The sequence below is a fragment of the Hypomesus transpacificus genome, chromosome 6 (assembly GCF_021917145.1).
Source record: "Hypomesus transpacificus isolate Combined female chromosome 6, fHypTra1, whole genome shotgun sequence".
Classification (NCBI taxonomy): Eukaryota; Metazoa; Chordata; class Actinopteri; order Osmeriformes; family Osmeridae; genus Hypomesus; species Hypomesus transpacificus.
The window spans coordinates 8320671-8344179 of NC_061065.1; the positions used below are offsets into that span (position 1 = coordinate 8320671).

At 46.4% G+C, this 23509-nt stretch overlaps 3 protein-coding genes across 5 annotated transcripts in view; 2 read left to right on the forward strand and 1 right to left on the reverse strand.

The window, feature by feature from the left end:
* The first annotated feature begins 2502 nt into the window (after positions 1 to 2502).
* Positions 2503 to 11504, forward strand: dll4 (delta-like 4 (Drosophila)). The gene is made up of 11 exons (XM_047021935.1): positions 2503 to 2963; positions 3091 to 3351; positions 3733 to 3790; positions 4395 to 4655; positions 6392 to 6452; positions 7205 to 7335; positions 7461 to 7630; positions 7903 to 8122; positions 8564 to 9296; positions 9755 to 9863; positions 10360 to 11504. The coding sequence occupies exons 1-11, from the start codon at positions 2910 to 2912 to the stop codon at positions 10363 to 10365; spliced, it is 2064 nt and encodes a 687-aa protein (XP_046877891.1). The 5' UTR covers positions 2503 to 2909; the 3' UTR covers positions 10366 to 11504.
* A 4681-nt stretch (positions 11505 to 16185) lies between these two features.
* On the forward strand, positions 16186 to 17906 carry chac1 (ChaC, cation transport regulator homolog 1 (E. coli)). The gene is made up of 3 exons (XM_047021471.1): positions 16186 to 16842; positions 16956 to 16991; positions 17163 to 17906. The coding sequence occupies exons 1-3, from the start codon at positions 16672 to 16674 to the stop codon at positions 17544 to 17546; spliced, it is 591 nt and encodes a 196-aa protein (XP_046877427.1). The 5' UTR covers positions 16186 to 16671; the 3' UTR covers positions 17547 to 17906.
* A 1211-nt stretch (positions 17907 to 19117) lies between these two features.
* ino80 (INO80 complex ATPase subunit) overlaps positions 19118 to 23509 on the reverse strand; it is a 30722-nt gene continuing 26330 nt past the window's right edge. For 2 of the 3 annotated variants that reach the window (XM_047021497.1, XM_047021498.1), the window contains exons 30-37: positions 22959 to 23031; positions 22680 to 22838; positions 22339 to 22441; positions 22128 to 22216; positions 21761 to 21919; positions 21125 to 21332; positions 20529 to 20744; positions 19118 to 20335 (exon numbers count right to left, since the gene is read on the reverse strand). In XM_047021497.1, the coding sequence (XP_046877453.1) occupies positions 20127 to 20335; positions 20529 to 20744; positions 21125 to 21332; positions 21761 to 21919; positions 22128 to 22216; positions 22339 to 22441; positions 22680 to 22838; positions 22959 to 23031 (1216 nt within the window). In that variant the 3' untranslated portion in view covers positions 19118 to 20126. The remainder of the gene's footprint in view (positions 20336 to 20528; positions 20745 to 21124; positions 21333 to 21760; positions 21920 to 22127; positions 22217 to 22338; positions 22442 to 22679; positions 22839 to 22958; positions 23032 to 23509) is intronic. The other variant, XM_047021499.1, reaches the window with a different exon arrangement.

Consider the following 23509-nt stretch of genomic DNA (forward strand, 5'->3'; position numbering starts at 1 on the left):
GAGAGAGAGAGAGAGAGAGAGAGAGAGAGAGAGAGAGAGAGAGATCATGGCCTGAGTCTGAGCAGACAGAATTATGACCCAAAGAGTCTGTTTCAGCTGGGTAAAGACTTGCTTGTCATTTGGCTTTCCGGGTACTGCTGGAAATGTATTGTTATCATATGTGCTTAGTTGTTGAACCTCCTGCACATGTGACATTCTTTATGGCGGTTTTATGTCAACTAAATTGGAGACATATGGCTTTAAAAGGAGATAGAACAGGTAATATTCGCCATTAGAGAAAATTATATGGCAGAGGTGCAATAAAAGCTGCAATTTTCAAATCATAGCATTGCCAGTCCACCCCTATCAGATAAACGACATAACAGATTGGAAGTAGAGTGGTGATACCCAAAGTCAACAATGAAAAAAAATTATATGAACAATCTTTTTATTATTTTTTTATAATGGCAAACAGTGCAAAGTGTTTGAATTCAAACAGATATATATTCAGGCACATAATGAGGTCTTCACTTATCAGACAGTCTATCCAGCCACAAAGCATACACTACTATCCATAAAGTTCTCTTTTAACTATTTCCAACCATAAATAGACAATGAACAGGGCAATGAAAACAGATGACATGTTGATATCAGAGCTGGGTAGTCTTGAGTAAACAGGCACACACAGACAGGCCGACACGCTACATGCACCACGCCTGAGCATAGTATCTCAGTGGGCCCTTTATAGAAGTAACAGGTGTGTAAATAAGCCATCCTCAGAGCCAACTCACTCGGTCTGACCCCTGTAAACACAGCAAACATAGGCTACTCTCGCTCTGCACTCTCGGCAACCCACAGATAGCTACCATTTGAAAACAGATTGAGTACAAACAGGAGGTCAAACGGAGGTTTGGGAATAGAACAGTGGCCAGTTGAACAAGTAGACTGGAGAAATTAAAAATAAAACTTTAAACGAATAATGATTGAAGATTGATTACCCCCCTTTTTTCTTCTTTTTTTTACCGTTTATATTGGCAAAAGTAAAAAGGGAGGGCCTTAATTTGAGTCTCTCTGTCATGCATGGCATAGGCCTACAGCTTTTAGCACATAACTTTTGATTCTGAAAACAATTTTACAACAGAAAATCAAGTATGCGTCCAATTATTTTCCAAATGGAACTGTAATAACATGTTGAAAGAGACGACGGGACAGTCTCCCATCTACATACTAGCTATAAACGGCACGCGCCTGCCAGTCTCTCTCCAGATGGTAGGCAAACAATTCAATTACATTGCAACCATAGTTTGCGATCAAATAGGCCTAGCACATCCGATCAGTTAATAAAAAAACTGTGTTCGTATATTGGCAAAAACATCGGGAACAGGCTACTGCATCCGTGTACACCCACTCAGCCTCTCTTACTTTCTATGCACACGCGCGCTTTCTAGGGATGCAAAATTCAACGGCAATTTTATAAGAGGGTGGAAATTCGTCCAATCACCATTGAATAGTGTATAGCCCATCAAATGATGAGCGTTTTTAACCCTATGGCGTGGGAAATCCTATATGCAATTCCCGTGAGATGCTTAAGGGTAGGCCTATGGAAAAGAATAAGCCAATTTTACGGATGCAGGTGTGTGTGTGAGAGAGAGAGAGAAAGAGAGAGAGAGAGAGTGAGCGAGAGAGAGCGAGATAGCTCATTTACATACAGCTGAATAGTTATGTCTCCCCCGCACATTAAACCCGCATGAGAACGAAGAGAGGGGGCACGCGTCCCAACAATAGGAGGCACGCTGCCGTTGAGCTGTAAAGACCAAGGGTGGGCAACATGCGGCACGCGCCGCTGAATGATACTGTAGTAGCAAACCACTATAAAAGCACACATAGCCTAGAATATTAGCAAAAACAATTTGTTGCTACATTTGTGGTTGGTATGTGTGCAGGTGTTCGGTCACTTTTAATTCATTTTATGATTTCAGAGATGTAGGTTATAAGGTACAAACCTAGGCCTATAACTACTGATGGAGTAACTGTTTGTCTTTCACAAATAAAAGCCTATAAATTATACTGCAGGGAAATAATACCGTTCTGTTCTAAACGCACCTTGTGGGAAAAAAAGAAGACAAGCGCGGTCAAATGAACCGACCTTTTAACCGCGCAGCTGAGTAACCAGCATGGACCGGTTTGAATGGAGAAGCGCAAACATTTAAATGTTGATTTTTATTCTAAAGAAGTTTCATTTTGCCTGCCTGTCTGAATCAAAAAGTGTGTGGAAACAGTTGAGCGTTGTTGTGCGTCCTCCTCCCACGCGCAATAAATAGCCTACATCAACAGATGCCAGACTTGTTATTAATCGCCAAGTCGCCTACGATGGTCAGTCAGCATAGCGCTGCTGGGTATTAAATGTGTATATCATTGTTGTTGGGTAGAGGGGGTTGAATATGTAAAAGGGGCGGCGTTTGCCATTGATTGACAGTTTATGTAATGAGCACCACAGCGTAAGTCTATAAATTGAAGGAGGCGATACTCCACAGTTCATTCACGAGTAATAAGACGAGCGTTGTACATCCACGGCGCAAGATTGACGCAGCAAAAGTAGCACCAAAAACAAGCCAGTGGCACCAACCCAACACGAACCGACGTAACAATTGTGGAGTACTGTAAATGCAGGGTGCTTAGAGGTCAGAGAAGGATCAGACGTGGATATTGGTCTCGCTTCACCGCTTGGATAACCTGGGAATACGAGACGCGTCCTGGTGTTTTGGCACACTAAAAGGGAGCTAAGGACACGCGGATAGAGCGCGAGGAAGGATTTATACCCTTTTGTTGATTGAATTCACTCCTTTAGATTTTACTCCAACACATTGGAATTGTGGGCATTTTGGGGATATATTGGCGGGTGACGCGGCTGCCCTGGAGAAGTGAAAAGGATGGCAGCTTGGTTCACCTTTACCATCGCATTCAGCACTACGATACTCTCACAGGTAACAAGGATTTCATCTCCTGGAGATCATGCACAGCAACAAGCAGACCTAGACAGAGAGCCATTTGTTTGTAACAAAAATGCATTCGCTATATATTTAAACAATATCTTTTTTCTTTTCCTTTTAGGTATTTGGATCTGGTGTATTTGAGCTCGACCTTCATGAATTTAAAAATAACAAAGGACTACTGGCGAATGGAAACTCGTGCAAACCCTATTGTAGGACTTTCTTTCGAGTGTGCTTGAAGAACTACCAAGTAGTAGTGTCGCCAGGTGACTGTATATTTGGAAGTGCCGTGACACCGGTGCTGGGGACCAATTCGTTCAGCGCAATGGACGGTGGCACTTTTAGCAGACCTATTCGACTGCCGTTCAACTTTGGGTGGCCGGTAAGAAACAATTTAAACGTGTATTATGTGTTGTGTTTCAGGTTGTGTTTAAGGATTGTTGTTGCTCAACGGGACAGTTATATTTGCAGGTAGCACTCGCAGGCCTAGTTAATCCATCAGGTAATACTCTATCGATGAATAGGTACTAAGGGATGTTGTTTATCTCAAGTAGCAAATTGGCTAAACAGAAGTCTTATTACACGTTTAAGTCATGTGTCTTTATGTATAAAATGTTTAGAGCAGATGCTTAATGAGCACCAAAGTAGATTATTGTGGTTTCAAGTTGGAAAGAGAAAGTGGGGTATTCGTGCTCATGCTGTGAAGATTATGTTTGAATGCACTTTAAATTATATGTCTAATATTCTTATTTTTCACCTTCAGGGATCGTTTTCGTTGATAATTGAAGCTTGGCATTCACAGTCTGCAGATCAACCTGTAGGTAAGTGGATACATGGCCACTAGAGGGCGACGTTTCTACACATTTCATTACGACACTATAACTAATGTTTTCGAACACTTCAAAGAAAGGTATTCCACCCTTTACAGTACTTATCATCTCACTATAAATGATTTATGGGAACCAGTTGCATATTGTTCTCTGTATTTTTCACATTTTCACGCCTTCTCTGTCCTTTGTTGTCTCTTTAAAAACACCTTTTTCATTCTTATACTCAAACACAATTGAACTTCCTTTGGTTTATTTTTGGCGTGGGAAAGAGTTCTGGGCTTTGGTGAGAATACTCAGGCCCTGCCAAAAGCCACTGACTACATTTTCCTGTATTTTACACCTTTGGAAGGCAGGAGAATGCTTGGGAGTGTTTCATCTTACAGGAAGGGCATTTTAATCTACATTCACCCTTTATCACAGCCATAGTGGTTCAGGGCTTTTGCAAGGCGAACAACTGCATTAAGCTGTTGGGCATGAAGAAGAATGTGTTTGAATTGGTATGAAGAGACTGGATCATGGTCACGTAAATCATACTATGATCTAACTTTTTGTCAGGGGTCCTAACTCTTACAGTTCTCCTCTTTTTTTCTTTCAGACATGAAGAATGAGGTATCGATCGGCTTCTTCGCCGTGCAGAGGCAGTTGGGCGTAGGCAGCCAGTGGTCTCAGGACGTGTTGAGCAGCAAGCAGACAGAGCTACGCTACTCCTACCGTTTCATCTGCAACGAGAACTACTACGGAGAAAGCTGCTCCAAGATCTGCACGCCCAGAGACGACCGGTTCGGCCACTACACCTGCAACCACGACGGCCAGCTGTCCTGTCTACCCGGCTGGAAGGGAGACTACTGCGAAGAACGTAAGCCACCATGACAACCACCACTCTCTCTTTGGCGTTGGGTACTATCTCACTACGTGCACTGGCTTAGCCTGGGTATGTGTCGACTCAGTCTCACACCTGTCTTGGGCGTCATTAGCCGTCTTCGCCGCTGATGCATGATAGGCGTGGTGTGGGCTGTGGTCAAGCCTAATGTGTGCGGTTGTGTGAGATCATCCTCTCCAGGTATCATGGGTGACAGTGAATGCCTTTAGTAGGCTGCGTGTTCAATAAGTGTACTCAGGCCGTAAGTGTGGCCTTTCGTGGCAAATGGAGTCAGCATGTGTTTCTTGATTCATTAGTTGAGTACACTTAGCTTGATTGTTAGGAGCAGCGGTGGAAGATTCAGTCTTAGGTTCGTACTGTTGTTGTGTCTATGCCTTCTGTCGACCTGAAGGCACTGATGTTGCTTGGTGTCTGACTCATGCTATGATGTTCATGTTTTTTTTTATGTTATTGTGGGAGCTAAAGATTCAGTAAGTTGCCAATGAATTAGGTCAACCTTCTAGGCTGGAATTGAAGCCTAGGAATTGGTTTTGGAAGGGAGTTGATCAGGGACGGGTGGAGGAGTTATATTGAAGAGTGGAAACATATTGTTGCTTCAAATGTGTTTGAAGTAAGCCTCAGTCATTACACTCTCAAATGCTGTGAATATTTCTTCGTTTTGGAAATTCCTGAATGGACCTCTAATTGCATGGGGCCTGGTGCCATTTGGCTAACAGTACAACAGGCGTATGTGTACAGGCCTAGTTCACCAAAACAAATGAATCAAAGGCCAGATTGAAGGATACATCATGAGGATAATCGTTACCATGTGCTAAAACCGCAGGGTGACTGCGGATCTGTCATCGATGTCACTTGGCGGTAAAATGAGTTCTATTTTGACTGTGGCACCAAATTCTAACCAGATGGGATCGCGTGTCGTAACATCAATCTTTTAAGGCGGCCATGGGATAAGCACGTGCGAAAGATAAATTAGGTCATTCATACACTACAACTCAAACTACACGTCTTTGTTTCTCTTTTTATTTATCTTCATTTCTTTCTCAAATTCACTGGTACTGCATTGTAAACTCTGTGTAACTACACACTGGAACGCGCGTGCCAGGTAATTTAATCCCTGAACGAACGAGCGTCCCTTGAAGTAGCCCGGGCGGCAGCACGCGCCAGGGTTAATCGCAGCATTATTATCCGCCACACGCCAACGAAAATGGTAGTCCTCCTATTGTTGAATGCATGGTGTAGCAGCTGCATATGTGGTTCGCGCAGACTACAAACAACAATGGGGACAGCTGTCTGCTATTGAAAGCAAGCATCTGTTAGGGACTAACCGGCCGTTTACCGTCGGTCGCCTATCGGATCCAAACCAGTGTCATCCAGGCCAACTGTATGTCTGACAAGTTTAGCACATGTGGTTGCTTCATCCGGAAGCGAGCACGGAACGTGATCCAAAGATGAGAGACTCCAGAACTGGAGGCTTATAGGCTAAACGCTATTATCGTTGTTAAATGTGGATTTTGCACACTACTACGCACTGCAGAATTCAACCATAATTATCTAACAGACAGTAACCTTGAACATTTTAAGGCAACAGTATATTTTCTTATTTACAGATAAATTGTCATAAGAATGATGTGAAATAAGCAAGCCGTATTTGACATAAGTGATGTTATTACTCTGATAACTAATGTTTGATCTGTTTGTGTGTCTGTCTTCAGCGATCTGCCTGAAGGGCTGCAGTGAGGGAAATGGGAATTGCTCCATGCCTGGCGAGTGTGTGTAAGTAGACGACAGTGATGGAGGATGATTTGGATGACGAGGAGCTGAAGTGTATGAGTGTGTGAGCTGCACATTTGACAGGATCAAAGTAGCTGGCTGATCTCCCAGCAACTCTTCAACAAACAAAAAAAAAGAACACCCACTTTCATTCCTGTTGAGGAACAGTTTGCCTGCACAAGCATGCAGCCAGTCATACAATTCCAAACACAAACTCACTCACTCTCTTACACACACACACACACACACACACACACCCACACAAACACACACACACACACACACACACCGACTCTAACTCGGTCACTCACACACTACGTGAGAAAATTCCTGTCTGTCTAATTCATTCCTCTCTTCTTTGCGAGTCGTGAGGAGGCAGGGGGTTACTTAGCGCTGTGCAGGGAACTTGATTTCACTGTGAAACGTGAGAGAAGAGAAACATTGAGCTCTGGTGTTCTGGTTACTGTCCAGACTCTAAGCCTGTCCAACCCACAGCGCTTGTCTGTAGCTTTGAGCTGGGATAAATAAACAGTACGTGGATGCTTTGCCTAGCATCGTCAATTGCATGGTCATAAAACTGTGGTCGATTAAAACACACTGCCCAAAAAAACTGGTCAGTTTAGTAAGTAGACTGCAGTGCACTGGGTTATGTTCGATGATGAATGCTTCTTTTGAGTGTGGTCTGAGAGAGTCTGTGTCTGTGCGGTGGGATGAGTAGTAGACACTGACCTGAATGTGTGTTCTGTGTCTCGTAGATGCAGAGACGGCTGGCAGGGGATGTTCTGTGACGAGTGTAAGAAGTACCCAGCCTGTAAACACGGTACCTGCCAGCAACCTTGGCAGTGTAACTGTAAGGAGGGCTGGGGAGGCCTGTTCTGTGACCAGGGTAAGTACAAACAAGCCCAGCTTACATGAGCTAGTCTTGACTCAAACTGTAAACTCTCAGACATGGATGAAGCCTAGGCCTAGACTAAAAGCGTTGACCGTGAATGTCTTCATCTCCCCTTCTAGACCTGAACTTCTGCACACACCACCGCCCCTGTGTGAACGGGGCCACCTGCATGAACACGGGTCAGGGCAGCTACACCTGCACCTGCCTGCCGGGGTTCACAGGGGTCAACTGTGAGCTGGAGCTGCAGGAGTGCGACAGCAATCCCTGCAGGAACGGAGGACTCTGCACGGTGAGCCACAGCTCTCACGCTGCTCTGCCCCGACACACTGGACTGCGGCATTGAACTACACTTGACTTTTCCTTTGTTGACCCCATAATACACAGACTGTCACTACATGGCTGACTAGACAGCTTCGCAGAAACACACTATGCAGAAAGGTCCCCAAAGCAAGAGTACAGTTTTTTAGTCTGGGAACATCTTTGCATAATCGACTTTTATCTCTGAGGGATGTGGTGAAATGACTGACTGACTGTCGTGTGTGTGTGTCCTGGCCTCCTCAGAACCTGGACCCGGGCTATGTCTGCTCGTGTCCCAAGGGCTTCGCGGGGACTCACTGCGAGGAGAGCCATCTGGTGTGCTCCGACTCCCCCTGCTTCCACCACGGCTTGTGTCACGAGAAGGACAACGGGCGCAGCTACGTGTGCGAGTGTCCCCGCGGCTACACCGGACTCAACTGCGAGAAGAGAGTGGACAAGTGCACGTCCCTTCCCTGCGCCAACGGTACGCCCCCCTCCCCCCCCCCCCCCCCCCCCGACTTCCCCTGTCTGATTTCCTCAGGCTGGAAGTGGTGTGGAACAACAGGAATCACTGGAAACTCTGTGTCTATCCTCCATGTAAACACGCGGTAGCTTCCAGCACTGTGACCTGCGTGTCACCAGCGTAGGCTACTGTGGCTGTTGATGGGAAAAAAAAGGTTTCAACTTTTACTTTGGTTTGGTTCCTCTGGTGAATCAAACGCTCGGAAGTTGACAGGACTGGTTTTGTGGGTTTCAAAAGAACTGTACTGGTTTGATAGCTTGTAAGATCGACACATTTGCGAGGCTGTGATCGTTTAGTTTCCACCTAAACATACTTCTCACAATGCCATGTTCTTCGCCCGTCAGTCATGCGCATGTTCCCGTGCTGTCTTTTGATGCACTAAGCCCTGTCATCTCTCCACAGGTGGTCTGTGCGTGGTTCACAGTGGCGTGCGTGTGTGTAGCTGCAAGGCGGGCTTCGCCGGCATGCACTGTGAGGTCAACATCAACGAGTGCGCCGGTAACCCCTGCATCAACGGAGGCACCTGCCTCGACCGCATCAACGACTACACCTGCGCCTGTCCCCCAGGCTACGCCGGACGGAACTGCGACAGGCCCCTGGAGGAGTGCTCCCTCCAGCCCTGTCTGAACGGGGGTGTCTGCACCGGGGGAGGGGGTCCCGGGAAGCCCCCTCCCACCTGCATCTGCCCGTCCGGCTTCACCGGCCCCCGCTGCCAGTACTTTGCTGTGACCCTGCCAGTGGGCGGGGAGATCCAAGATGGCTTCCAGTGGGCGGCAGTTTCCCTGGCTGTGGGCCTGGTGGCCCTGCTCATGCTGCTGTGCATGGTGGGCCTGGCTCTCAGGCACATCCACAGGCAGGCCAGCAGGGACAGGGGAGACGGGGAGACCATGAACAACCTGTCTGACGTCCAGAGGGACAACCTGATACCCGCCTCGCAGCTGAAAAACATCAATCACAAAGTGGGTCTGGAGGTGGACTGTGACTCGGACAAGTCGAACTTTATCCATAAGAACTATCACTTAGACTCTTACAACTCGAAGTCGAAAGAGTTTAAGGACGACAAATCGCAAGAGGATAACAGTCACGTCTACAACAAGTGTTTAGAAGAGAAAATACCCCTAAGTAGAATGTACAGGTAAGAGGACATGTTCTGGCTTTCTTTAAACTGCCATTATTCTGCCACATTATTCCCTGTGGTTTCCTGCCTGCTCTAATATATTGCCTGCCTGCTATAAATGTGCAATGGGGGGGAACTCAAAGCGGTAGAAAATGGTTAAGTGTGTCAAAGGTGAAAACCATTCATAGTGGTTTAGTATTTTTCTATAGGTTTCATTGGGTTTCTGTTTGTGACAGGAGGAAATTAGTTCTATTCATTTGTCACACTCACATGTGTAACCACAATGTCACCATGTGTTGTCAAAAAAGAGAAGAAAAAATAATTATAATACTATTTTCAAACCTAGACAACATTCCCACTTTGTACAGTTCAGATTCAACTCCTTGCGCCCACCCCTCCCCCATGATGCAATGCTGTGCCATGCCCTCCATGTGCTTCTAGTTTGTGTTAATGTTGAATGTGATTTGTGTTTGCAGTGATAAACCGGAGTGTAGGATATCAACGATATGTTCCACACCAGACTCCATCTACCAGTCTGTGTTCGTTATAGCAGAAGAGAGAAGAGAGTGTGTCATAGCGACCGAGGTAACAAGGAAAATATACTCTTCATCTACAGAACTATATTTTATTTTCCATCTCATGTATTCTATCACAGACGAATACATGTGTGTTTAATATCTGGTGATAGCAGTTATTTTACAGACGTAGCCTACACATTATGGAATTGCTTTTATGCTTGTACATCTTGAACTTCAGCCAAGACATCATATGGAGTAGTCACATGTGGCAATGCTTTCTCTAAACTGTAAAAGGCCACTAAATTGAATAACTGTTCTTTAAACTGACAATGTGAAGGCCTGGAAGGGGTATCATATATACCTGAAATAAAACCGTTCACTTAACAGAGCTTCATTCCTCCATTCGGACAATTTTAGACTCAGTCTGAGTTGGGTTGTGAATGGATATAGCTAAGCATAACAGCATGGCAAAACATACATTTTCTAATCTTTAGTAAAGAGCAGGATTTGTCTTCTATTCCCGACGGCCTAAGTTTAATTATGTTTCTCTCCTCTTCCTGAAGGTATGATTCTGAGAGGGGTATGCCAGCAAAGGAGTAATACACAATCGAAGCAGAATATTCTATTCTGGATTGTTTACAAAACCTGAGAAGAGACTGGAGATTGTTTGTGATGTCCACTGCTGATCTGGAACACTTGAGATCTGAAGAAGAGGCCAGTGGACTGTACCCTCTATCAGACTAAGAAACGCGTTGAGAACTTGACGTAGACTGAGCGTTTGTATACAAATGTGTACAGTCATGGACCTGTTAACTTTTGGGAACGTTGAACCCCACTCGCTGCACCAGGTGTGGGGACTGACAGAGTGGGATCTCACCCGTCCTAGGCAGCCAGGGGAGGGGTCGGAGGAGAAGACCTCTTTTTCATAGTTGACCCTGCCTTATGGGATAATCATGGTGACTGACAGCCAACCAATCAAAAGGAGGTGCTTGAGATTCACCCCCCGCCCCCCCCCCCCCCCACACAAAAGCTTCTCCAGCTATGCAAGACTCAGGGTTGAGCTGACCGAACTCAACGTCACCCATCAGAAATTAACCACACAAGAACTATGAATGTCTAAGCAATTTTCAATTGTCCGTCAACCGAAAATGACAGGTTGGACTGAAGATTGTATGCAGCCCAAAATCACTAGAAGCCTTAAAAGAGGGGATTTAAATGCTAAATGTGTGCCCTTGTCTCTCCTTGGATCATTTGCACTACAGAAAAAAACAGGGGAAAATACTTTTTAATCAACTAGGATTTTGAGAGAAGAACCACAGAAGCGCAATACTCAGTGCTGTGCCAGCAGGATTCAGGAGAAAAGGGAGTAGGACCGTTTTTATGCAACACAGCCCAGGAATACAAAGAGACACATGGGGAAGAAATAGACTGTCACACCACTGCCTGCCTATAATGAGTTTTGAAAAGTACAGAACCAATAATGTAATTTTTTAAATGATGATCATTTCCAGAGTTTAATTTAAATATGACACATTGCTCTTTATATGTTTTATAATATTATTTTGTATATAATGCATATTTATAAAGACCAAACATCTGAAGAATAAAACTTAAATTGCTTCAAAACTGTTTTTAATTTGATGTCAGTGAATGGAAAATGAAATTATTTTTGAGGTGTTTTCAAACAATGAAACTAAGCATAACTGATGTTCTTCTGTCTTGTGTATTTTTTTCAACTGAGAAGATGATGGGACCGTTATTCTACATACCACTTTGTCACAACCAGTAGCTAATGCAGTGTGTCAAGTCTCAGCTTCCCAGCCAGCTTGTGAATATGACGTCAGATATTGGTGCCACTAGTTATTTGACACAAACAGCCACAACAGGATTGCCCAGTTAGAGAGGACTAGCATGAACAGATACCAAGGTACATGCTTTCCAGTCATTCCTGAAACCCCCCCTCTGGCTCATGCACCCGATCCCCTCCCTCTTTCTGCTTGTGAATTGGCTTAAAATTCAAATCCGTTTCCACGGATACCACCCCCTTAAACTGGAAGGGTGAAACAAAAAAAAAACAGGCAAGGGGCTGAGGGGAAGCCCCCCTCCCTCCTTCCAAACACACACACACACACACGCACACTAAGAACAGATCCCAGCTGAACAGATGCCGTGGGGGAGCCAGGAGCGACCCAGCGCTGCCATAAAAACAGCGGCATATGCCAGGCCTCTCCCTGCCTTTACTCTACGGCACACACACACACTGCATACACACACCCACTACACACACACGCACTGCACACACACAAATACACACACACACACACGCAGCACAGGCCCAGAGGTCCCATAAAACGCAGTAGACGTACGCACACACAGCCATAGGGTATCCCCAGCTCACTGACTCACAGACCTCCAGGGTTAAGGGCAACATCTCAGCCTCCTGGTGTACCACCCACCTCCCCCCTGCTTCAACCAGACAAAGCCAGGCACAGGGCCTGGCACCGGGGCTGTTACTGGAGGGAGGGGAGGCCAGATGGAAGGCTACGGGTCCTCTATTAAGCCAAATCATGAAATATCACCGTTGGCACTATTGTGGGGGGGGGGGGGGGGGGGGGGGGGGGGGGAGGTTTATGGACTTGTGAGAGCCAGTCACTGGGCCAGTCATTGGCTCACGTAGTTGGGCTTGTCAGATGTCAAAATGGAAGTTGAGGGTGGACCTCAGAGGTTGGGTAAACAAAGTCTTGTATCAGTATAACTTATAAGTATAATACTTAAAGTATAATATAATTTTATTTATTTGGCCTTTGCTCACTAAAACAAACCTCCTGCTATAGTTTCAGATCCTCAACAGAAAACCGGATCACATGAGTCAGAGCTCAGAAAACCCTTGTTGTTGTGCATCCAATCAACACGATGCAATCTAGTAAGCCTCTCCCAATCAACACCGAGCTGCAGATCTGGAGGTCTCTTCCTCGCACACATCCTGTTCATCTGGTCATCCCTGTCAACCCCCTCAGCCTGGGGGCTGTGTGCACGTGTGAAAAAGGGATGCACCAGGAAGAGAGCAGATCACAAGGTTTGGAGAGAAGGCTTCCGGCCTTGTCGGCCAGGGAGAAAAACACACTTGTTATCTCAGCTCTTAGTCATCTGGTTAAACCCTTCGACTTCAACCTGTTACCCAACCACACCCAGCAGGCCATTGCAGCATCATACAGACACACACATGCAAACCATGAATAACCATGTATTCATATACACACTGAGACAGAAACAAATACTAATATGTGCATAACTCCTAATTCGTCATAACTTAATCTCAATTACAAAAGCATTACAACTGTCTCCTCTTTCTCTCTCTCTCAAACACACTCAAACACACACACACACACACACACACACACACACACACACACACACACACACACACACACACACACACACACACACTAAGGTCCTGTCCCTTGGACCCTAGGTCTCCATAGTATGGCCAAGCATTCTCATTGTGTTATAATCACAGCATCCTGTTTGTGACCTAGTGACATCAGTTCCTGTTTCCTCTCTGATTAAAAAATGCAGAACATGCCTGTGCAGGCCAACTGCTTTCTCACGCATCTCTTCCAGTGTACTGCTCCTGCTAACATGGAATCCTCTGCCAGTCAGGAAACAACCACAAAACAAGCAACGGGAGAGACAAACGTCCCAATCAAGTCTATTTACACTTTTACGAAATAAGGAAATGTGTAGATTGATGTCACGGCTTGGGAATGAAGAATGCGGAAAACACACTTATAGCCGTGGTCCGTTGAACAGTTTCTCTCCCGTTTTTAGCACAGGTTTGGTATAGGCGGGGCCAAAACCCGACCGATCTACGTCACAGCGAGTTATCTACTTCAGATCACAGACGGTAGCATTTTGTTACTCAGCTGGGTAGCAGTACCCCGGCCATGCAAAGACAAAGTAATTAATACATAAAACACTCAGAAACTGCAGGAAGGTCTGATATCTGAGATTGATTTAGCTATTGTTGCTGTTGTTGCTAAATTCAATAAATTCGAGGGGGCGGAGAGTCAGCACCTTCAGGCGACACGCGCCCCCCAGTCTCAAGCAGAGAAGAGAGCTGATTTTCTCACGATTTCAAAGCCTAATTAACATACTTGTAGATGTTTTTTAATTCGAATTTGGATGGGTATTATAACACACTGTTCTGTGGTGTGATGAACTTAACAGTCATTTTAAATTCCACTTTACAGGATCTTTAACATTATGTAGGTAGCTATGTTTGCAGGCTGTGATACCGAGAGACAGTGTTTTCGCCCAGCTCTTGCAATCCAACACAGCAGTAGGCTAGTTAGCTCAGCTACAAGTTACTTACCGTTTCGAAGGTCAGGTCTGATGATCATAAGTCCTGTAGAGCAATCGATGCCAATCAATATCTGATAGATTGGAGTGGATAACACCAAAAGCGAAACGCAGTTGTTCATATTTACAACGCGGATAGCCGGTCACGTGACCACGAGTCTTCAAATAGCCTACCTTGTTAAGGACACTAACGCCTATATATGACGCTTCTTCTAGTTCTAGATGTAAGCAATCACCAGCAACCGTTGAGATAATATTCACAAAATCTTTTTGTTTTTACAAGCTAAAAGTTGATATTTTCAAAAGTATTATTTCTCCCCATATTGATGTAGTACCATTTTTCAGCTACAGAATCTCAATTAGAATGTAGGTTTAAAAACACCTGTGCATTGCACCTAACTAGTGATTTTGCATCCTTCTCACCATACAAGGTTTTCTTATTAATTAACACTAGAGGTCAGTAAAAAGCCTGAACACTGGTCAGCACAGTTAAAGAACTGGACAGAGGTACCATGCCCACAGAATTCTTCAGTTCTATTTTTGGATTTCACTTGTGTGCACACTAGGATCAGTGGTAGGCTTTTTGAGATGGGCATTAAACTATCTGGCGTGACTGGGTTATATGACGCCAAACAGAACAGGGGTTATGCACCATGTAGATCCTAAGAAGCTTATGTAAACACTTCTTGTCAACGTCTTATCATACTAGCTAATGCCACTATTTATAGATCATCTTGTATTACTTATGGATGAGGCTTGAACTTAGCACAGATGCTGTAGAAAAACAGCTCAAGGACTGGGCTTGCAGGAACGAGGATTGTATCTTTTGAAATGACATACTAGCATATTTGACAGCACGCGTCGGGGCAAGTTTCAAGTATAACATGTGGTGGACATGCATGTGAGCTACACATGGGTTAGATGAGGGGGAGGGAAGAGGGGAGGAACATCCAGATGAAGGGAGAGAAGGTCTTGCGAGACTGATGGATTCACAAGATCACAGCCATGCAAGAATCCTTCTTGCCTAACTTCAAGTTATTTGTCTGTACTCAACCCACAGTGGTGCTGACCAATCGGCCACCTTAGGATCTACTGGCAGCTATGGGTGTGGTCGAAGTTAGGTCATGATAGATGGCGATAGACCGATGGTTCATTCAATCACCTGGCAAGTATATGTATTTTTTAAGATGCCTGCCCTTTTCAAAAGAAGTTTCCATGGATGACTTCCCAGATGGTTGCGTGTACCAAACCATCTGGGAAGTCAAATTAAAGCAAAGGTATGGGAGCTGAAAAACATGGCGTGGTTGTTTGTGCCACTGGATCTTTGAACTTTCGCTGCATCACACACCTACAAGTAACAAATGTTGCTTTGAACAACAAATAATAGCCTAAATTAACACAGGCAGATATGCACCACACTTTATCTAGTAAGCCATCTAGTAAGCTATACATGTGCACTCACACAAATACAATAAATCACACTATATACTTTTTATGCAACTTACACAAATACACTTTTGGTTTTAGATGAATCATCTGGTGGAATATTATGATTACTTGTAGACAACACTTAAATACACACATCAAAAGGCACAAAACACAACCTTCAGACAAGTCGTGTTTATATTTTCAAGGGAAGATTCAAGGGTCAGATTCAGACTGCCCTTCCCAAGTTATTATCCTTTCCTGAGTCTGATGCAATGACTCGGGCCTTTGCTTGAAATGCTGAAGCAGGTTGCATCAGCCAACTGCAATAATGATATGCAACATTCGAAAGAGCGACAACAGGCTTATCCAATCACATATCCTGTCTATGGGAATTACGTTTTTTAAACGAATCACTATCAAGAATAGGCGTGATGATTGATTGGTTTTAAGCCAATAAACTATCAAATTCGGTCGTAAATTGCCGCCTATTTTGGCGCACCATAGGTGGATTGGACAGATGGCTTGGAAACCAACCTTTTCTCAAATGCCATTGGTCAGAAATGCAGCCATTGAGACACACCTATTTATGCTGGTAGCTACAAAAACGAAACAACAGCTACGCCATTACACATAGGAAGAACGGAGAAACGTCTGGGAACCTTCTGTTGGTCAAAACATTTCTCAAGGAACGATCCCTTTTTGATAATCGTCTATTTTCGACTGTATTGTAACCATTAAGACTTTTTTACCGTCTGTCTAAATAGCTAGCCATACAGCTTGTTTACCGTTTATTTAGAAAACGTAAAGGCTAGTAGCCATGGATTTTTAATTCAAGTATGCGGCAGCACTAAGGCATCGGCATGCATCTTGCAAGGCAAAACAGACCCCGTAATTCCATCTTCACAACTGCTAAGCAGTTGGGCTCAAATACCGTTCGCGGTATATCGGTGAGCCAACCTATACCGCTCCTCCTTGACCGACGGAAACTAATATTAGCCGGCTAATTAGCCTAGCTGCTCAACCTTACATTAAACCTCATCAAAATTCACTACCAATACACTTGAACGTCATCATCAATATCAGTCAAAATGAAACCTCAAGACATCCTTGCTGGTAAGACTAGCTTATGGATCTTCGGTTATGGGTCATTGGTGTGGAAGCCTGACTTCAAATACAAGAGAAGCATGGTCGGCTACATCCAAGGCTACAAGAGACGTTTCTGGCACGGAGACAACTTCCATCGTGGAAATGATGAGCTGGTAAGATGTCGTGTATACAGTGTATCAGTTTCATACTAATGTGTTTATTTACTGCCACGTTGGGTTAGTCGATGATCCATGACGTAAACCATTTCTCTCTGCCTCCCTTGCAGCCCGGAAGAGTGGTGACGCTCATTGAAGAGGATGACGTAAGTGGAACTTGCATAGTGGTATATTATGCTGTGGGGAATTTCAGCTTGAAACGTAGAAGTGGGGGAACATTGTAGCTTCCAGAAACATGTATACTAAATGATGGTGTTGCACAGAAATTCTGTTTATTTACTTAATCTAACCAGCATCTCGTTCCTTTCCCATGACAGGCGTCCACTTGGGGTGTGGCCTTTGAGGTGACTGGTGCTCAGGTGGAGGAGTCACTCAAATACCTCAATGTGCGAGAGGCAGTTTGCGGCGGTTACATCACCAAAGCTGTGGAGTTTGTCCCTGATGGAGAAAACGAGGAGACCGTCCAGGCTCTAGTGTATATCGCCACCCCCGACAACCCCCTCTACCTTGGGCCAGCCAGCCCTGAGGTGATCGGGTCCCAGATAGCCATGTCCCAGGGCAAGACAGGCCACAACCTAGAGTACCTCCTCCGCCTGGCAGAGTTCATGAGGATGAGCTGCCCCCATGTTGAAGATCATCACCTGTTCTCCATCGAGGCGGCCGCCATTGCCCTAGTGCCGTACCTGTTAGGGGCTCAGTAACCTATACCCTTCTGTCTCTCTCTACTGGAAACCTCTGCGTTTTAAAATGCACACCAACATACACGTTGCCATCACTTCCTTGTTGAAACCATAAAGATGAGGTTTAATTGTCCTTGTGTCGTGTATTTGTGACACGTGTGCTTAATGATAGCCATACAAACAAAGGGAAACAGGATGATTATTTTTTTTTAATTTTTTTTTACAAGATGGTTGGATTTTTTTAAATATAGAACCTTTATTTCCTTGTGCAATATTGTATGGTCAACCTCATGGGGATGTTGTGGCTTAGTTGTTGGAAGTTAGACATATTACTGCTCACTAATGTACCCCCTCAGCGAATGCATTAATGGTTAATATTTGCAGTTTCCACCTCGTCCATTTCTTAACCACTGTTCACAATCTGGTGTAACGTCACTTCCTCTATCATGGCTGTGAAGTGTCCCGAACTGCTGTGTACACCTTTGTTATAAAAGGTTGTATTTGGCATGGTTTTCATCTGTAACAGTAAATCCCAATAAAAGGTAAAAAAAAAACAAGTTCAGTTTTGAATTATTTTCTCCTTATGAGAGCAGTAAGACTTAATGGTAGCAGTTCTGACGGTGGTAAATACTTGGGGTACAGATCATTTAGTTGACACAGTGCTCTCTCACCTACACTAATCCCCCAACCACAAAACAGGTGGCGCGTTAGTATGAGGTGTATGTAAACAAGAACGTGTGGGCCAGGGACGGCCTTGCAGGGCAGTCACACACATGGGCTGTGGTCACCTGGCTGCAGTTCTCCACACCTCACGTTGTCACTCCCCATTAGGTCATAGTCACATGTTAATAGCCTGTGACGACACACCCGGAGTCCTGACACATCATTGGCTGAAGCCGGCTACACTCCTCCCACCTAGCTTCGACCTCCACCTTCACAGGTCTCTGATTGGCCGGGGTACTGCTACTCTTTGACGTGACTCAAGTCAGATGTTTTCTAGGAACACATTCTTATGCAAGTTGTTGCAGGGGACGACACGGGCCAAGGAAGTCCTGTGTTTATGATCTACCCCATCCAGGTGTCAAAGGGCACCAGGAAGGACATGTTAAAGCCTATATAAAGCACACAGAAAGACACAGCTCAATTATAGGTCCCATAGCCGCTTTAAAGTGTGAAAAATAAGTACAGGCTAAGGTTCAAGGATGTTGTTCAAACATTGTGTTGTTTCCAGGGGTGGTTGTGCATAAACAAGAAATACAGTCTGAAGTTTCAATTCAGCGATTCAGTTTGTAATCTACACTGGCCTGCAGTGGTAGTGTACTGTACATCACTCAAACAACAACACACTGATTTTGCAGTATTTTAATTGGCTTTTCCTGTTAGTAAAATGACTGTTTTTTTTTCTTCATATGTACACATGACCTATAAAAATAGACAAGCAAACTGGGGAGAAATAAGAGAAACGTCCCCCCTTAATACTATTTACACCAACAGAACAACACCATTAACCATCACAAAGTCCAGCACAAAACAAACCCATATATATATAGATATATATATATATAGTATGTGTAGTGCTAATTTCAGAACGCTGAAGTGAACCATATCCAAAATATCAATGTCACAAAATAACGATGCAGACTTTCTGACAGAAAGTATAATTATGTTCTCTTCAAATAAAAATGGCTTCAATACAATTTACAATTTCAACAATTGTGATATATTACCCATTTGAACTTCAGCATTGTACAATCCAAACATTCTGAGAGGACTTATATTTTCACAAACAGATCAGAATCACATTTTTATAAACAGTGCTTTTTTTCTTGCAATCAATTTACCACAAAATATCCCAAATCTTCCATTTATTTCTCTCGGTTCTCAAAATATATTATTCTGCCTATATTTCTGACTGTGCTGGGAAATATGTCATAGAGAAAATGTTTTTATTCAAATCTGCCATATTGGCATGGATGGGTATTCTCTCTCTTCATACAAAAATAAGAGCTATATTACAAAAGCAGTCCTGTTTTTGTCATTTGGTATGCATTCACATTTTGTTGATATTCCGTACAGACCAACCATAACGCATTGAACATCTTTATGGAACAATTAAATAACCTTAGCATTCATTTTCCTAAAATCAGAGGCGTTTCAACAAAAAAAATGGCTCAGTGCACGTGGAGAATCCACCTTTGGCTGACTCCATTGGAGAGCACAAGGTTATGAAGCCCTTAGAAACATGGTGTTTAGGTTTGATGTAATATCACAACAATCACACAAATCAAAGAGTTTCATCTCACAAACATGTAAAAAGCCATCGAAATACTCTGTCACAACCCAAACAGTCAAGGCAGGTTTTGTCCAATGACAACAGGTCTGTGGTTGGTGATGGGATGAGGATGTGTGTGTGATGTAGTCTGTCTTCTGGGTTAGCATGGTTCTTCAGTGTGAAACAGGTCCCTCTCAGCTTAGGGGAACAGAGACAGGTCATGGAGGGGGGGGTCACAGTGGGAGAAGGTCAGTGCAGTAGCTGATGTCACTTTGAGAACTGCCACTGTAAGGAGAGGCCTGGATCCGTTGGACGTGTGTGTGTGTGTGCTATCGAGCCCCAGGCCCCCCCGGTCCCTTGCCCTTACGGCCTGAGCTGTGGTTGCCGTGGCGGTGGCTGTGGGCCATGTGTTTCTGGGGGCTGGAGGTCCCAGCGCCCCCTTTGGCCTGGGGGGAGGAACTGCTGCTGGGGGTGAAGGCCGGGGCGGTCCCAGACCTGCCCAGAGACGGCTGCAGGGGACTGGCTGCAGCCAGGCCCGCTGACGAGTGGGGAGGAAAAGGAGATCAGAATAAACATCTGTACCAGCCAGTGTGTTCGAGTTGCCTGCTCTGTAATTCCAGCTCAAACTAGACACCCTGGTGGTGGTTTAGACATGAGCACAGCACCCGAACAAGGCTTCCACCATGCCTGTAAACACCTTGGTTACTACTGTGTGTGTGCGGAGTGTTTACCTTTAGAAACGCTGTATCCGTAGGCAGCGTATGCTGCTGCGGACGCGGCCGCCGCCCCTGCCATCGCTCCTGCCATGGCAGCCGCACTGCCCGCCGTCGACTTGCGGCCACGCCCCTTCCCTGCCGACTTGGCCCCGCCCCCAGAACCCTTGGGCCGCCCTCGACTCCGCCCACTCCGGCCCCTTCCTGGGCTCGATGTGTCCGGGGCTGAAACACCTGCGGAGGACAGAGGAATGAGTCAGGCTGGGTACTAGAGAGGGACAGGGGGGTGTGTCAGGCAGGGTACTAGAGAGGGACAGGGGGGTGTGTCAGGCTGGGTACTAGAGAGGGACAGGGGGGTGTGTCAGGCAGGGTACTACAGAGGGACAGGGGGGTGTGGGGTGACGGGTGGGGGAGATCTCTGGTCTCCAGTCGTGGTTGTCACGAAGTCAGACTGAGAACTTCCCTCTCTGACATTCCCTCCCGCACTGAGCCTGAAGCTCTGTTCCTTCAGCCTGCCCCTCCAAACAACATAGCCGAGGAAGACGGGGAAACGTGTAATTTCCTTCTCCTGGGACCTGCGACAGAACCCAGGGTGGGCGTGTCTCCCCTCTCACCGTTCATGTTGTCGGAGACAGAGCCGGACAGCGAGGCGGGGGAGTTGGTAGCCCGCGAGGGCGGGGCTGACGACACGGGGTCGTCCACGATGACCAGCATGTCACTGCTGCTCTCGTCGGCGTCCGGGTCGGGGGGCAGGGACCCCGGCTGCAGCTCGCTGCTCAGAGAGATCTGCTCAGGGACACGAGCACACACAGAGACACAGGCCTGGGGGTCAGCACCACGAGGGGAGGGGCCACGCAGGGGGGCACAGGGAGGTCGGAGAGGGGGGACGGGCGGCAGAGTGGAGTCATAGAGGGGTTGGATAGGGGGTTAAATGTTAGGGTCCGAGGGGGGAGGAGTGGAGGAAAGGTGCAGGTGCAGGAGTGGTGAGAGAGAGAGAGAGAGAGAGAGACAGAGAGAGAGAGAGAGGAGAACATGGAGAAGTAGGAAAGAAGAACGTAAGTGTCAAGTTGGATGAGGTAAATGCAGGCAAGACTGGTTGAATGAAAGACTCCCACCTCCCTCTTTTCCTTTGTCACGATACCCCCCACTCCCTCTTTCCCCCCTCCCTCTTTCCTCCCTCTTTCCCCGCTCCCTCCCTCCCTCCCTCCCCTCCCTCCCTCCCTCCCTCCCTCCCTCCCCCCCTCCCTCACCTCGCTGAAAGGGCTGGGCATGGCAGAGTCCATGTCCACGCTGATGAAAGAGTCCTCTCCGTCAGCAGACAGGTTGGAGTTGTCAGCGGAGGGGGCGCAGGGCATGACCAGGGTCCCCTCCTTCCTCCTCTTCGGCTCGCACTCGTCATCCTTCTTCCTCTGGAGGAAGGGAGGGAGAACGGAAGCAGTCAAACATCACAAGTCCAACGTCTCCAACCAGGTGGCTGGTGTAAAAACAGGTGATGTCAATCCTCTCCATTTACACTGCTTCTGGAACAGTGTTCAGAGAGTTGAACCTGAACACTTGGAATTTCCTCCTGGGTTAGTGAAGTGAATCTGAGAGAATTCCATCGGGAGCTGAAGGTACCTTCTCAGCGTACTTCTCCCTCTTCCTCTTCCTGTCCTTCACCTTGCTGCTCTCCTCCTGCTGCCTCTTCTCCTGCTGCCTCACACGCACTGACACACACACACACCACAGCCAGTCAGGGCATAGCCAGGCCACCGCACAGCCTATCACAGCCAGAGAAACCTCTTCAGAGGGCCAATAAGGAAGTGTGCGCGTGAGGTCGTCCACTCACGTTTCTTCTCCAGTTCGACGTCGTCGAGCAGCAAGCTGACCACCTCTTTGGGCTTGAGGGTGTCTGGTTTGAAGTTTCCTCCTGAGATGACCATTCTCTGGATCTGAAGGAAGGAACACGGGGTCACCGCACAGCACGTGGAACCCACGTGTGTGTCTGTGTGTTGCCGTGAGTGTGTGTCTGTGTGCTGTTGTGAGAGTGTGTGTCTGTGTGCTGTTGTGAGAATGTGTGTGTTTTGTTGTGAGAGTGTGTGTGTGTGTGCTGTTGTGAGAGTGTGTGTGTGCTGTTGTGAGAGTGTGTGTGTGTTGTTGTGAGTGTGTGTGTGTGTGTGTGTCTCTGACCTCGCTCTTCTCCTTGGCGCGCTGCAGGATCCTCTCCTCGATGCTGCCCTGGCAGATCAGGCGGTAGACAGTCACCTGCTTGGTCTGGCCCAGCCTGTGGGCCCGGTCCATGGCCTGCTGGTCCACCGTGGGGTTCCAGTCGCTGTCGTAGAAGATCACCTGGCAGGAGAGAGGAGCGCTGGTCAGGCGGGGCTGGTCAGGCCAGGCTGGCCCTGCTAACACAGCACCTCAGGGTGCTCCCGGCAGGTGTGTGTGTTGTACATGAGTGAGGGGACTCACAGTGTCTGCAGCAGTCAGGTTGATGCCCAGGCCTCCCGCCCTCGTGCTCAGCAGGAACACAAAGATGTCCGTCCTGCATGGGAGAGGGGGAGAGAGAGGGGGGGATGGGGAGGGAGGGAGGGAGGGAAAGAGAGAGAGAGGGTGGGGGGCAAAGACAGAGAGAGACAGAATGGAAAAAAGGTCAAGTACAGTAAAAGCTGTTTGTATCAGAGCCAAGCCCTACATAGTTCATAACCAGGGACGTTTGAATACACCACATAGTTCTGAACACGCTCCGTCCTCCAGCAGTCCCAGAGCAGCACAGGGCCGTGGAAGCTCTGCTAATGCAAACCAGAACACACACACACGTCAGACCAAGCCCTCGCTGCTGACTGACAGCATCGCAGGGACGGGACGATTTACCGGCGGCAGTGTTCTGAAAACATACACTCAATCACTGACGCTGAAAACATCCAAACAGACACTCACTGACACACACTGTTCAACGCACATGCACACAAAAACATACACACTCACACACACACTGTCCCCCTTTAGGGGACTTTCTGTGT